Source organism: Notothenia rossii (assembly GCF_949606895.1).
Source record: "Notothenia rossii genome assembly, chromosome: 8".
Lineage (NCBI taxonomy): Eukaryota > Metazoa > Chordata > Actinopteri > Perciformes > Nototheniidae > Notothenia > Notothenia rossii.
Genome location: NC_136906.1, coordinates 16,336,505 through 16,351,761, shown reverse-complemented (window position 1 = coordinate 16,351,761; position 15,257 = coordinate 16,336,505). Strand labels below are relative to the sequence as shown.

Sequence of the window (15,257 nt, the reverse complement as noted above, 5' to 3'; positions counted from 1 at the left end):
ACACCCCAAATCACCAAGATGATTTGCTTCACCTTACAGTTGAAAACGCCAAGCAACTCTATGTGCTTTAATGTAAGCCAAGGAAAAGCTCATTTAATATTGACTGCTTTGAAAAAACGATTCCCAAATAATAACGAAATATAAAAAAGGCAGAAAAATAAGCCAGAGTTCCCAACTTATTAAATAATCGTTTCAGGTCCAATCAGCATTAACTTGAAACATAATTATACATTTTTTCCTCAGATTTTATCAGATGACAACTGTTTGACCTTGAAGGTCAAATTAACTGAAATGTATCAATGATATAATAAAGGAGGGTACTACATTGATACATATAAAGTGCTAGTATGTTTTTTTACAATGCATATAAACTACATTTTAATTTAAACCTATATCCTTTTTTAAATTACATTTTAGTCTGTGTAAAATGTTTAACTTTACATCAGGCAGTGTGATGGACACCCTAATGACGTCATTACATGGCGCCCTCGCGGGTCCTTCTTTGCTAATATCGTCCGGCGTGTGTCCCTCGGTCAGTCGGTCAGTCGACTTGTCTTCTTGTCCCTTGTCTGTCAACATGTCCCGCTGCCTCGCGCTGGCCCGGTTCGCCCTCGGTTCCTCGAGGACCAACTCACGGCTGACGTCATGTGTGCGAGGACTCAGCAGCGGAGTTACCTCGCGCTCGTTCACTGGAGGTAAGCTGTGTTTATGAGCCGAGTTAGCTCCCATGCTAGTTGATGACAGCTGCAAGATCAAAGCATGGATGTATAAAGTGATGTGAACTCTGTCGGATGATGCCTTATTTACGTGCCTGCAGTCCAAGTCCACGAGCTACTTGTGTAGTCCGATTGCTCACTTAGGAGGTACAAAACTACAATATGAATTAAAACTAAGGAAGGGGTTGCTTATAGAATTCTGTTATTACATCATCACATCTGCACCTGCAACAGATTGGTGTTAAGGGATTTTGGCTGTCATAACAATTAAGACAGGCGAGATGCCGGTGCTGTGTCAATTTATGCACCCCCGTCGTGAAATGCACCCCCTGGCCTGCAGTAAAAAGCACCCCCCCAAAAAGATGCTTCTATTAATCCCACCCTCAAGCACTTTGGAGGGTATAGTTGTAAGACTTGTACCAATAAATGGAGCAAGTTTCATGTATGTGACACGTTTATTGTCAGAGATAGCAAGGGGTGCATATCGTGGAAATGCTTCTATTAATCCAACCCTCAAGCACTTGATGTAAAAATAAACAATACATTGTAAAGCACAAGTATACAGACAGGACGTCACAATTAAATAAGTGACGATTGAATGCAAAATCCAGGATTCGACGATCCAACCATCAAACAGACAACTGTGGTGACCACCTATTTATACACTGGGTTCATAATTCAACATAGAATAGCGGACTATACGTTCAAATGCACATTCCCGTGTCAAGGGGTGCATTTCACAACGGGGGTGCATAATTTGACACAACACCTGCATCAATATCCTACACTTTCTATCACCTAAGAGACGCAACATCAAATACAAATCTTAATATACATGGCAACGTTACAGGAAAACTCCTATTTAAGAAGGTAAAGCGAAAGGTTTCCGAAACCTTTGTAATAAGAAAGATGATAACCTGTACCCTAATGTCAATAAAGTAATTGATTGCTGTACTCATCTTTATTTCCTTGATGTGAAAAGATTCTTTGCAAACTGAAATAGCTGGCATCACTAAACAGCTGTCCTAAAAGGTTTCTCATATACTTTGCTGTAAGAAAGAGAGAGTAGTATCGTATCTATTCTTCTACTGGGTCTTAAGATTGTTCTCTAGTGTAGGTTAGGGCTGCACGATATTGAAAAAAACTCACATTGCGATATTATTTTCCCCTGCGATATATATTGCGTTTTTTTTTAACTATATTTAACCGGATGAAGGATTTTAGTCACGGACGTCTGGATCCTAACTGATTGACTCATCCTACCTTAAGTCATGATCTAACATGTCATGATAATGCATGTTTCTTACCCTCAAATAAGGGGGTTCATCTCTGAATGAAGAAGAGTGGTGTCTAGAAGGGATCCAAGAGATTAAACGTATTACATTCAACTATAGGAAGCTTCATTATCCCATTAGGGAATTAACATACTTGACCAAATAGGTAATTTAACTTTTTATTCCACAATTAAAACCTTTTGGTGCAAATAGCAGCAAAGTAGTGGACACCTTTTAAACAACATTATAAAAATAAAATTAAGAACAGCTATACACCAGCTCCTTTATGCCGTTTTGAACCTTTCTCATATGGTGTAACACCGGCAAAGTCATCTGAAATAGTTGTTTGCTGTACATGCAGACTCAGAGCCACTCAAGTACCCCTGACATGAGAGCCGTGCAAGTTTTCCTTTTGTAGCAAGCAGCAAAATAATTGTAACATGACGTGTTTGAGTTAATTTACCTATTTAATATCGAACCCCCCCCCAAAAAAAAAAAAAAAGATTGCACGTCCCTGCGATGTGAATATCGCGCATGCGCATATCGCGGTTATGGCCATGACACGGTATATCATTCAGCCCTAGTGTAGGTATCACATTTATGGTAGTGTTTTGTAAATACATTTAAGGCAGCGGTGTCAAAACTACGGCCCGGGGGCCATTTTGAATCGGCCCTGGCTCAGCAAATTCAAAAAGTATAATGAAATATGGCCCACAAATGAAACTTGTGCTTGTCTTATATTGTACCTCTTAAATATATATGTGAAAATATATGACACAGTAGTATTCATGTGTTAATAAGCCCACTTTTAAAATAAATTCAGTCAATTCATGTTGAAAACATCTTCGAACAAATCTTAGTTGATCAAAAAAAAGCCCAATGACTTATTTACATAACAAGCTTTAAATACACTCTTCATATTTCATCTTATTATACTCACTCTGAGGCTTCTGTTTTAAGGGATGAGTTGCCAACGAGATAAATGAAACCCTATAGAGAGCTGTGATGTAGGCTGTTTTTTCCTTAAAGCATATTCATGTATCAAGCCTAATTTACCTACATTTTGCTAACTTATAACTTAACTTACGAGGCAATATACCTCCTATAAGCGGCCCAGCCCTTCGTATATTTTTCTGTATGTGGCCCTCGGTGAAAAAGGTTTGGACAACCCTGATTTAAGGCATCCAAAAAGTTCAAATGTAAGTGTCAGCTGACTCCCCTCTTGCCATCAGACCTGCAGGCTGGACAGCAGCGGGGGTTGAGCAGTCGGCCCCCCTTGTGGAGCTCCCAGCGGCCCGGCCTGGGCTTCAGCCAGCAGTCCTACTACAGCACCCAGGAGGCGGAGAAGCAGCCTGAGAAGCAGCCTGAGAAAGAGCTGGAGAAGGACATGGAGAAGGAAATGGAGAAGGAGATGGAGAAGGAGATGGAGAAGGAGCCTGAAGAGGAGCCTCTGCACACCATCATCAGCGACACTGAGGCTGTTCAAGGTGCCGAAACAGCTGCAGACATGCATCTCCCTCAAAGACAATGGCAACTTCTGATTTGTTAGAGTTAAGATAATCTGAATGTTTTTTTTCTACCCCATGATTCATGCAGGTGACTTTTCCAAACATGAATTTCAGGCTGAGACGAAAAAACTGCTGGACATTGTTGCCAGGTCCTTGTACTCCGAGAAGGAGGTTAGTGGTATATTTTGTGTGTGTGTGTGTGTGTGTGTGTGTGTGTGTGTGTGTGTGTGTGTGTGTGTGTGTGTGTGTGTGTGTGTGTGTGTGTGTGTGTGTGTGTGTGTGTGTGTGTGTGTGTGTGTGTGTGTGTGTGTGTGTGTGTGTGTGTGTGTGTGTGTGTGTGTGTGTGTGTGTGTGTGTGTGTGTGTGTGTGTGTGTGTGTTAATATAATGCAGCTTGATTGACCTTTCAGATATAACCTATAACTGTTCTCCTCTTTCCGACCCACCAGGTGTTCATCAGGGAGCTGATCTCCAACGGCAGTGACGCTCTGGAGAAGCTGCGCCACAAACTGATGACGGCAGGCGGAGAAACGGCTCAGATGGAGATCCACCTGCAGACTGACAGTGCCAAGGGTACCTTAACCATTCAGGTATAACCATCGCTGTGTTAGATAGGTCTGCATCAATTGTGGTTGATACTTAATGCAAGTCATTTTCAAAGTTTTTATGTGATTGGTTAAGAAGATGTGTTATTACATAATACGCACGCCTTTAACAAATGCAATAATAGCAATCAAGATTTTACTATTGTCTGTTTTCACCAACTACTACGCAAAAAAGGAGAATAGAGAATAATTAAAAAAAAGTCCTAATCAGTATAGATGAGAGGACACGGTACAGAGGGAGCGAGAGGTAGAAGCTAGAAACCAAAGGGTGGCCCAGAAGATGTCTCAGCATCTGGCTGAAATCTTCTTGAAGACGGTTTGGGCTACCGAGTGGTTCCAACCGGTCCCAGCAGTCTCCTGGTTCCATCCCAGTCAATGTGGTAGAAAGATCTCAGTATCATGTTATTTCTTTTCATGAACGAAGCTTTATGAAACAACGTCAGGGACGCCATTTTGGAGGCTTGTAGTGTAATTGTCTCGCTTGTTTTTCGTCATCTTAGCACCACAATCAGCATCGATTCAGTCGATCAATGATTGTCCCACAGCAACTCCCTCTCCTGCACACAGAATATAACAATTACTCAATTCCGTCCTCTTTAAAATGTGGTTCATCCAAATGTTTGCACATTTCAGTGGATACTAAAGTGTGAAACATGTTCCTGCAGTGAAGAAAGGCTCAGGTAGACTGTGGCCATTTCTCAATGTCGAGTAAAGCTGCTCCAGAGCCACTATTTCAAGCATACTACGTCATCGAGTGGCGCCGAATCACTGTTTAAATGCCCAGCATACTTGTGCTACCAAGCAAGCCTCCTCCACATTGACGGCCCGTCCACAAACAGGCATGACAAAAATCTTGAAAAATCTTGATGCTGGGCGTGTCTGAAGCGTGGCAATTTCTTGCGAGCAACGCGACCAACAACCAATCACATGAATCTCCCGCCCCCGACATACAAAGCAATAGAAATGTTAAAACGAAGTAAACTGGATATAAACTCCCCAAACAGGCGAAAACCTACCAGTTTCACCCACTGTCTCTGCCACCTCCCTCCATGCCTGGTTCCTCCAGTTTGTATCCCGGTAAATAGTTTTGGTCGTAAAGAACCGGGTGATTTGCTACCGTAATTTCTCGTTTGGAATATGAGGTAATGAACTGCGGTCTGGCTCTCGCAGCTTGCACACGGTTTGATTGGCTAGCGCTTGTACTGGCGGGATTTGCATAAACGGGATTTGATTGGCTGATGCCAGCTTCGAAAGCATCGGGAGCATCAAAAGTTGAACATTGCTCAACTTTTGATGCTCACGATGCTTGCAAAGCCATGCTCCGCTCCCCACAATGCAGTTCGGCGAAGATTAAAAATCTTCTACGTCACCCCACTCAAGTGAATGGGTGAAGCTTTGAAGCTTTGAAAGATTTTTTTCATGCCTGTGTGTGGACGGGCTGTAAGAAACGGCCTCTGGTTCCTGGGCTGTTTTTGAGATGTATCGCCCCCTGGTGGATGAGTATTGTACAGTTAGCTACAGAGACTGTAAGTGACTGGGGCTCTCTGTGATGTGCAGGACACAGGAGTGGGGATGAACCAAGAGGAGCTGGTGGCCAACCTGGGGACCATCGCCCGCTCCGGGTCAAAGGTCAGTGTGTTATATGCAATGAACGACCCAATGAATGCATTAGTTTATGTCTATGAATGTCACACTTTTGTTATGATGAAGCCATAATAATCATTCCTTCCCTGCAGGCCTTTTTGGATGCCCTGACCAACCAGGCGGAGGCCAGCAGCACCATCATTGGTCAGTTCGGGGTGGGCTTCTACTCCGCCTTCATGGTGGCTGACTCGGTGGAGGTCTACTCCCGGTCCGCTGAGCCCGACGCACCCGGATACAAGTGGTCCTCTGACGGGTGAGAGGGGGGGCGAGGGATGGGGAGGACAACATTTTATATCAAGAGTGGGAATGAGAGTGTTCTTCAGTGTTATTGCTTTCTGCAGCAGAACAAAGAATGTATACATGCATCTGTCCATCAGTGGCCCAAAAAGTGAATCTGAACTAAAGCTAGCTATCTGCCAAACTAATTTGGAAATAAAAACAACATGTGATCCTGAGACATTCTCTGTCATTGTCTTGATCAGCTCTGGAGTTTTTGAGGTCGCTGAAGCCACCGGTGTTCAACAGGGAACAAAGATCGTGCTGCACTTCAAAGACGACTGCAAAGAGTTTTCCGCTGAGGACAGAGTCAAAGGTATAACTGCTGTTACTGCGGTGATAAAACACATACGTGTAGCGTCGCCCCATGAGCTAACTAGCTGTTGTTTCTCTTTCAGAGGTTGTAACAAAGTACAGCAACTTTGTCAGCTTCCCCATCTTCCTGAACGGACGGAGGCTCAACACTCTGCAGGTGAGCCCGTGACTCTGCTGTTCAATGTGACCTTACTCAAAGAAAAATTCAAAAAGGTCGTTGTGTAAATACGGTTGAGCTCGACCAGTGAAGCTGTTTTCTGAGCAAACCCTTCACTTGAACTGTGTAAACATTAGATCTGGGTCAGGTGGGCTTTTGAAGCAGTTACAATTTCTTTCATTTATAAAAAAATGATCTGTGACCCACAAATGTTTTATGTTGCTTCTGCAGACTTATATTAGGCTTTATTTGAGTTCCTTTCTGCACACACTGGCACAGTTTTAAATGAAATAGTCTCAGTATTTACAATATATTCATACCTAGGTGGACGTTCTTATTTAGTATCATTATTTTGATGACTTGACCACAATGTTGTGAATGTTAAATATGGTTTGTTAGTTAGTTTAGTTTAATTTTGCAGTCTGGGCTGAGGAGTACATCTAAAGTTAGAAAGCACTGTAGTAACATGTTATACATGTTTGTAAAATATGTTGGTTTTGTGCTCTGATTCCCCTCAGGCCTTGTGGATGATGGAGCCTAAAGAGATCAGTGACTGGCAGCACGAGGAGTTTTACCGTTACGTGGCCCAGGCCTACGATAAGCCCCGCTACACGCTGCATTACCGCGCCGACGCACCTGTCAACATCCGGAGCATCTTCTATGTTCCTGACGCGGTGAGCAGACACTTCAAAATGAATTTTAACTGTTTTCTGGGCCCCATAATGTGTCGTAAACAACTCCGGAAATTATGTCAACCTGAAATGTAACTCTTCCCCCAAGACATTTTGTTTCATAGGTGGTATTAAGCACAAATGAACTTATTTCATCAATCGTTATTTCTGCCCCAACAGAAGCCGAGCATGTTTGATGTGAGCAGGGAGATGGGCTCCAGCGTGGCTCTGTTCAGCCGGAAGGTTCTGATCCAGACCAAAGCAACCGACATCCTGCCCAAGTGGCTGCGCTTCCTCCGAGGTCTGCATCGTTTATTATACTCTACTGTATTATTTAATGTCGATTTTAGGCGAAACAAACGTTTTTTATGTTCCAGCGCTGAGTTTGACTTTGTGTGTGCAGGTGTGGTGGACAGTGAGGACATCCCACTGAATCTGAGCAGAGAGCTGCTGCAGGAGAGCGCCCTCATCAGGTAAAACGGCAGTTAGTCAAGCCTGTCGCAATAACTACTTCGGTTTGACAATATGTTGTCCCAGGAACAATTGTGATATGTGTGCAATGTTATTTTCGTTTATAGACCACTTTATGCCACTGATAATGATAATATAAGAATCAGGTAGGTTGACACGTACAAGGAATTTTTAACTTGGTGTCTTGGTGCATACATAAAGTAAAACAAAAATTAAAAACACAGAGAGAACTAGAAAAATATAAAAAATAATAAGAAATATAGTCAAATATAACAGTATTTATTTACATATAAATGGAATGGAATAAAAAGGACTAAAATACGGAATAAAAATCGGCAGTAATAAAAAAACAGATATGATTGTACATTGTGTGCATTAATGTAATGCATAGAGTCTATAAGAGCATACATGTGCAAGTACACACTTTCAAATAGTATTTTCAGTTAAATAGGAATGGTACTATTGTATATAACATTATGAAATATCCAAAATAGTCAAATGAAACCACACAACAAAAACAATAAATAAAATGGACTCTGTCAACACATTGTGTGAACCGTAAGTCTTCTAATGGCAACAAACAAGCATATAAACACAACTGGTGTAATCACATCATCTTATCCTCAAAATCTATATCTCTCTACCATTTTTGGGAATATTCACTAACGATGCAATTCTCAGTTACTACCTTGTTTTCCAATATTGATCCCCTGATTTATTTTTTCTCCCTCCCCTCTGTCTCCAGGAAGCTGCGTGACGTTCTGCAACAGCGTGTGATCCGCTTCCTGCTAGACCAGAGCAAGAAGGAGCCGGAGAAATACAAGAAGTTCTTTGAGGAGTACGGCCTCTTCATGAGGGAGGGCATCGTCACCACGCAGGAACAAGACGTCAAGGTAGAGATGCACACAACTTCCTTCAGATGTGGCCAAAGCTAGATATATGTGTTGTCTGGAACATGATAACAGTGTTGGCCCCCCCTGCTGTCTCTCTACAGGAGGACATTGCGAAGCTGTTGAGATACGAGTCCTCTGCTCTGCCTGCCGGCGAGCAGACCAACCTGATGGAGTACTCCTCCCGCATGAAGGCCGGCGACCGCAACATCTACTACCTGTGTGCCCCCAACCGCCATCTGGCAGAGCACTCCCCGTACTACGAGGCCATGAAACAGAAAGACATGGAGGTGAGAGGGCGGAAGCAATGGCATGTGTGCTGAGAAAGAAAGCAATATCAGAAAGTCATAGTTCTGTTACACCTTACAGAGGGCACATTATCACAGTATCCACACAATTATTGAGCTGTTAATACTCACCTAACTTAGTTTGTATGATTTTCATTCATGTTCAGTTCTATTTTGCTTTCCCACTTACTTTTTGTTTTACTTTACTTGGTTATGAATCAAATAAAAAACAATGATAGATTTAACCTGTTAAACCCCAAAGCCCCCCTCGGCGGGGGCTTTTTTTTTTTTTTTTTTTTACGATACTGTGTCTCAGGGCATCTTAATATTTAAAAACCTATTAATGTGTTATACCAGATTAACGGGAAGAAACTCAGCTAACTGACGATACAAACCATTTTTACCAAATCATAAGAAGCATCTAAATCAGGGGTTCCCAACCTTTATTGTGCCAAGGACAGGCAGATACATTAAAAAAAAATTGCGGACCGGTTGTCAATTTTAACTTATTTGAATATTTACTCACCAGCAGGTGGCAACAGAGGCTAATTGTATTAAACAGCCTGAAGAAATACCAATATGCAGCCAAAACATAACAACGTTTAAAACCAGGATACAATTAAAACAAAAAATTAGGACCGCTTTGCAAATATTAATATAATATATAATATAATATAGCCTAATGTAGGTGGCAACGGTGGCTAATTGTATGTAACAGCCTGAACAAATAATAGAATAATGTGCATCCAAAACATATTAACACAGTTTAAAACCAGGATAAAATTGAAACAAATTAGGACCACTGTAAACATATTGATACAACTGAAATGTCAGTGAGACCCCTGGGCTTGTTTGCCAGCAATAATAACGTCATACCGGGACGTTCGTTCCGGTGCACTCCGACAGCATTTAGCACTACATCGAGTTTAAGATTAAACTAACTTCTTTTGGGAACACCCACATACCTATGGAGTTGGCCAGATGTGAGTAAATTACTGTTCATGGTAATTTTAAAACAAATGCCGCACACACAAACACGCCAAACATACACACACACACACACACACACACACACACACACACACACACACACACACACACACACACACACACACACACACACACACACACACACACACACACACACACACACACACACACACACACACACACACACACACACACACACACACACACACACACACACACACACACACACACACACACACACACACACACACACACACACACACACACACACACACACAGCAGAGCTGAGCAGAGCACATACACACACGTGCGGTGACATTCATGGCTGGTGAGGCACTGACTCTTTCAGTCAGATTTACAAATATTATATTTTGACCTTAATCGAAATGTCCGGTTATTTTCAAAAGCTTTTTTAGTCTGAATCTTCGATTCATTTTAAACAGACTGTTCAACAAAAGTATACCCAAAATCTAAATATTGGATTGTTCTTTCTTAGTAAGATGATCCCATGTTCATTACAATTGTGGTCTTACCTTGACTTGAAGATGAAGTCCATGCTATCCTTCTGGACTCCAATCTCCATTACATTTTTGTAAAAGTCCTCCTTATCTCCCTCTAGTTTCAAAACAAAAGTCTAGTTTGTTGTTTGCGTCTACCGTCTCTGCGTAGAATAACAGTAGCAACAAGAACCTGTGGGCTCACTTGCGCCCCCTTCAGTGCGGCAGAGGTTATGGCTTCTCTCCTGGTGCTTTTTTCATTGCCGTTGTATGATGAGACCAGCGAGCCTAAATATCATATATACGTTAAATAAGTTATTTAGAGACTATGGATGGCGAGGATAAATGTAATAAAGGGATCTACAAACATTACATTGGTGACCTACAGTGACATGGTAACAGGCATGCGCTTAGGGCCCGCTTTCCAGTCAGTTTCTGTGGGGTGACGCATTCTGAGGTGAGGCAGAGCTCATCTGTGCCTCACCTCACCCCACAGTAACAGGCTTGAGCGCGCTCCAGCAAGTTACTATGGGCTTACGTGAGGCAGAGCTTGTCCCTGCCTCACTCCCCTTCGCTCCCATGTAGTTGTAGCGGAGCTCGTCCAGTTTGCTGATTTTGACTATAAAAAGCGATTGGAATCATACAGAAATCACACTTACAACACAGATCTGTGGAGACATTTTATTATTATTACTATTTAATTTTTCTTTAGTTGTTTTTCCATTACATTGGACTCGGAGTATGACAGGTGAGGCTCTGCACACACATCATGCGCCTTTGTGACCGGACATTTCCTTCATACAACGAGTAATAGGGGGAATAATCGGGCCGTTCGATGTGTGTGCGTGTAGAGGTGTGTGTGGTTGAAACGTAGCAGCCTGCAGTGGGGAACACAGTAAAGGCGGTGTGTACGCGCTGGTGCTGCACTTCTCAGAGGCTGCCTCCTGATGCTGCAGCCATTTCATGAAGTGAAGGAGGCTTTACAAATAAAAAAAATAGCTCTCGCAATGTCCTTAAAATGAAGTCCGAGTTTGAAATATATCTCAAATAATGTATGCACTGCCATTCCCCCACAAACATAACATTCTGCGATTAAACGGTTCTCTCCTGTGTGCTCCACTTGGCGTACCACCTGTAACTTTATCTGAGACCTTATGCCAACCAATTTTGATTTATTTTGTATGTTTTGGATGAAATAATATGACTGGTATAAAATAAAATAAAATAAATAAATAACATTTTTTTTGATAAAATATTCTTATATATTTCTAATTCTGCAAATATTACGATAAACTCACAGCTATTTCGCGGCCCGGCAGTAACACCTCCGCGGCCCGGTACCAGTCCGCGGACCGGGGGTTGGGGACCCCTGATCTTAATGACCCCTGAGCGAAAATGCTAACGCACTTTGGCACAGAACTCAAGATAAAAGATACCCTTATTACTTATCGTAGCTGCACATACAAGATATCCGATTAAAGCTGAGTTTCCACAGATCATTTAGGTATATATATCATCACTGAGTGATCCGAACTCTTGACAGGGGAAGCAAACACAGACATCACAACACGTACCTTTACGTAGCTTTTACGGGAGATCGTCTCACCGTAGCTGTCAATCTGATCAAAAGACTTGTTCAATGGCATTAAAACAAGTGAGACGCGGCTGAATCGGTTAATCCATAGGTTGATCATGTTTCTGGGTAATAATTTTTTTAATATATAATCCATAATTCAATTTTTATGTAAAAATCGGAGAGTAAAAGTTAGCTGCTAATGGTAGCCACCAGAGTTATCGCAGCTTCCGGTCTTGGCTAAGCGGCAGTCTCACACACACACATGACCAAATAAGGAGTATGTGGGAGCAAAATCGACCAAGGGGGGCCAGAGATAGGTCACATCCACCCAAATGACCCCAGAAGTGTTTGTTTTTTGCTAAATCTCTCTAAAAAGGTACAATTTCACTTTGTTTTGCATCAATCTTGATACAGGGTACTTATTATATGTTGTAGTTTGGATTTCCTAAAGCTTTTAGTCTACCATCCCATCATTCAAGGGTGGTTTTCACTAGAAGTAATTTTTTTTCTTTGGACGGACACAATAATTTACATTTTTTTTACTGTGTTCAATCTGAATTTACTTTAAAATAAAAACACCTATATTGATTCTGACACTTCCACATCCAATTCACAGGTGTAACCTTGCTTTGAGAAAAACGATTATTAATTTAACCCTTTTAGAAGGGAAGATATGGTCATTTGTTCTGGGCATGTCATTTTCGAGCCTGAGACCTGAAAAACAGGCTCGGGGCTTAACAGGTTGATATCATTTATTTAAAATCTTATAAAAACCCTAAATAGCTTTGCTTGCAGTGGACATTTTATCAACTTTTAGGCCTAAACTGAGAACTTGATTTGTATTTACTATATTACTGCCTAGATGTGTTCATCTATGACACTTCAGCTAATTATAAAAGAGTCTGTTGTCGTCAGGTGGGAAGAAACAGACAACATTTGGGCCTGCCACTATAAAACTGATCATAACCTGGTCATCATGAATGTAAACCGCTGCTTGACGCCTCTGTGGTGTGTTCAGGTGCTGTTCTGCTACGAGCAGTTTGACGAGCTGACCCTGCTCCACCTGCGGGATTTCGACAAGAAGAAGGTGATCTCCGTGGAGACGGACATTGTGGTGGATCACTACAAAGAGGAGAAGTTTGAAGACGTGAAGCCAGGTCCGCCCCCCCCTCTCCCCCTCTCCCCCTCTCCCCCTCTCCCCCTCTCGTGTCTCTAGAACAGCTGTCTCACTCACGGCTGCAGTCCTGACTCCTGTTTGTTCTCTCTCCTACAGCCTCTGAGCGCCTGACCCAGGATCAGTCCGAAGACCTCATCTCCTGGATGAAGAACGCTTTGGGCCCCCGAGTCACCAACATAAAGGTGAAGATAAGACTAGAGTCTGTCCAGGCCTCAAATGTGTTGAATTCAAATCATTGGGCCATTGTTTTCTCAAGTCAGATAAGGTCATATTACATGGTACATTTTCTCTTCGGCCCGTAGCTGACCCCCCGGCTGGACACCCACCCAGCGATGATCACGGTGCTGGAGATGGGGGCTGCTCGCCACTTCCTCCGCACCCAGCAGCTGGCTCGCACCCCTGAGGAGAGAGCGCAGATTCTGCAGCCCACACTGGAGATCAATGCAGGGTGAGAGACGGAGGGGAAGTAATGGTGGCATGGATTTGACTGAATGGAATAAAGGGTGTGTTTTGGTCCAGCTCTCACTATCTTGTTCTTCTTACCCTCTGACAGACATGATTTGATCAAGAAGCTGCAGGCACTGAAGGAGAGCAACTCTGAGCTGGCTGGACTGCTCCTGGAACAGGTACTGTGGCTTAAAGATGCATGTGGGAAACATGTCTTAATATATATAATTTGCTGTTTATGCAAACTCAAAACGTCCTCTGTGTTATTATGGTTTTATGTAGAGCACAGGATATTATACAATTCCACAGCACAAATTGTGTCTTACAGTTTGTCTTCTAAAGGACATACTATCAATAAACTCTTCCTGCACAGATGAGGCGCATTTGAAGCGTGACTTTAAAAACATCTGCTGGAAATGTTTAGTTAATGACAATAGCTTAAAAGATATAACATGAAACCACAAGCTGGCAGCAATGCTGGTGAACACGCCATGTTCCCAAGCTGCCTCGCAAAACTCTTGTTTTTGTAATGTTGACTGAGAGGTCCCCAGTGGCAAAAAAATTACCCATAGTGCTTTTACTAGAACAAACCAGTAGAGGTGATTGGAATAAACCATGAATGAGTTTTCTGGTTAAAAGCAGCAACATAGTGAGTTTAATATGACTTGATGGAAATGCACATTATGCTGAATTGACTGTTTAAGGTGTTGGAATACAGGTGTTTGCAGCTATCACTATTGTTTTTTTATTTTGTGACTGTCATTGCTAGCTTGTATTTTGTGGTATTTATGCCCACATGGTTGTTTTCAGAAAATATGATTTATACTAGGAAACATTTTTCACAATTACAAACTATAGCAGAATGCAACACTTTGAAGTCTTACATCTCTTTATCTACATTCTGCAGATCTATGACAATGCTATGATCACAGCCGGCCTGAACGACGACCCCCGACCGATGATTTCTCGCCTTAACGACCTGCTGACTAAAGCTCTGGAGAAGCACTGAGAGACAGACACTACAGTGCAGACTGACTGGGTGTTAAGCCTCTGAAGGGCGTACAAAGCTGGATGACTGCAGAAGAGAACCAACAGGACTGTGTTCGTCTGGAGCCTTAAAACCACATCTCTCTAGACTACTTAATTGAACCCTTATGGAGAGCACACAAAGGCTTTAAAGAGCAGCTGTTCCGAAGATGAACTGAAGGAAGCTTCTGTGTAAATCCCTGTGTGCAGCACTTTTTCATCAGGAGAATGGAGGCAACTCTCATTTCTAGATTATCATTTCAAAATCCTTGTGAAATACCATGTGTAAAAAATAAAGTGTGCATTAAAGCTTTGAAGTGGTAGAAGACTATTCATGGCTTCATTACAAATGCAAGACATTGTTACTGCTAAGTGGAGCAGATCATGTTAAACTTAGCTTTCTTTTTTATAAACCCTCATTGTTTGTCGTCCTTTTTTTGTTAATGTTATGTTCGCTTTGTGGTTTATAAAATGTTAAATACCTGAATGTGGCAATATTTAATGTAATTAAATATTTTTGAACTGGGTCAAACTAGAGTGTTTGTAGATGGTGTGTGAGCTGCAGATGTGACTTGTCAGTGGTCAAACATTGATTCTCAACAGGTTTCATTGATATTAAGGTATCATTAAATCTAATAAAAAAAGATTTACCCTGAGCATTTATGGAGCTGTTGACACTTTCCTCTGTTCGTAACCAATGTGACAAATGCATTCAAAGATTCCAAATACAG

The 15,257-nt window shown here is 42.0% G+C and overlaps 1 protein-coding gene across 1 annotated transcript; it reads left to right on the top strand.

The window, feature by feature from the left end:
* The first annotated feature begins 495 nt into the window (after window positions 1-495).
* Window positions 496-15,058, top strand: trap1 (TNF receptor-associated protein 1). Its single transcript, XM_079644541.1, has 18 exons — window positions 496-695; window positions 3,223-3,477; window positions 3,587-3,669; window positions 3,947-4,087; window positions 5,660-5,731; window positions 5,839-5,999; window positions 6,229-6,338; window positions 6,421-6,494; window positions 7,013-7,168; window positions 7,346-7,466; window positions 7,569-7,638; window positions 8,382-8,529; window positions 8,631-8,816; window positions 12,895-13,033; window positions 13,150-13,235; window positions 13,356-13,501; window positions 13,607-13,679; window positions 14,408-15,058. Exons 1-18 carry the CDS (start codon window positions 578-580, stop codon window positions 14,507-14,509), a joined length of 2,241 nt encoding a protein of 746 aa, XP_079500667.1. The 5' UTR covers window positions 496-577; the 3' UTR covers window positions 14,510-15,058.
* The last annotated feature ends 199 nt before the right edge of the window (window positions 15,059-15,257 follow it).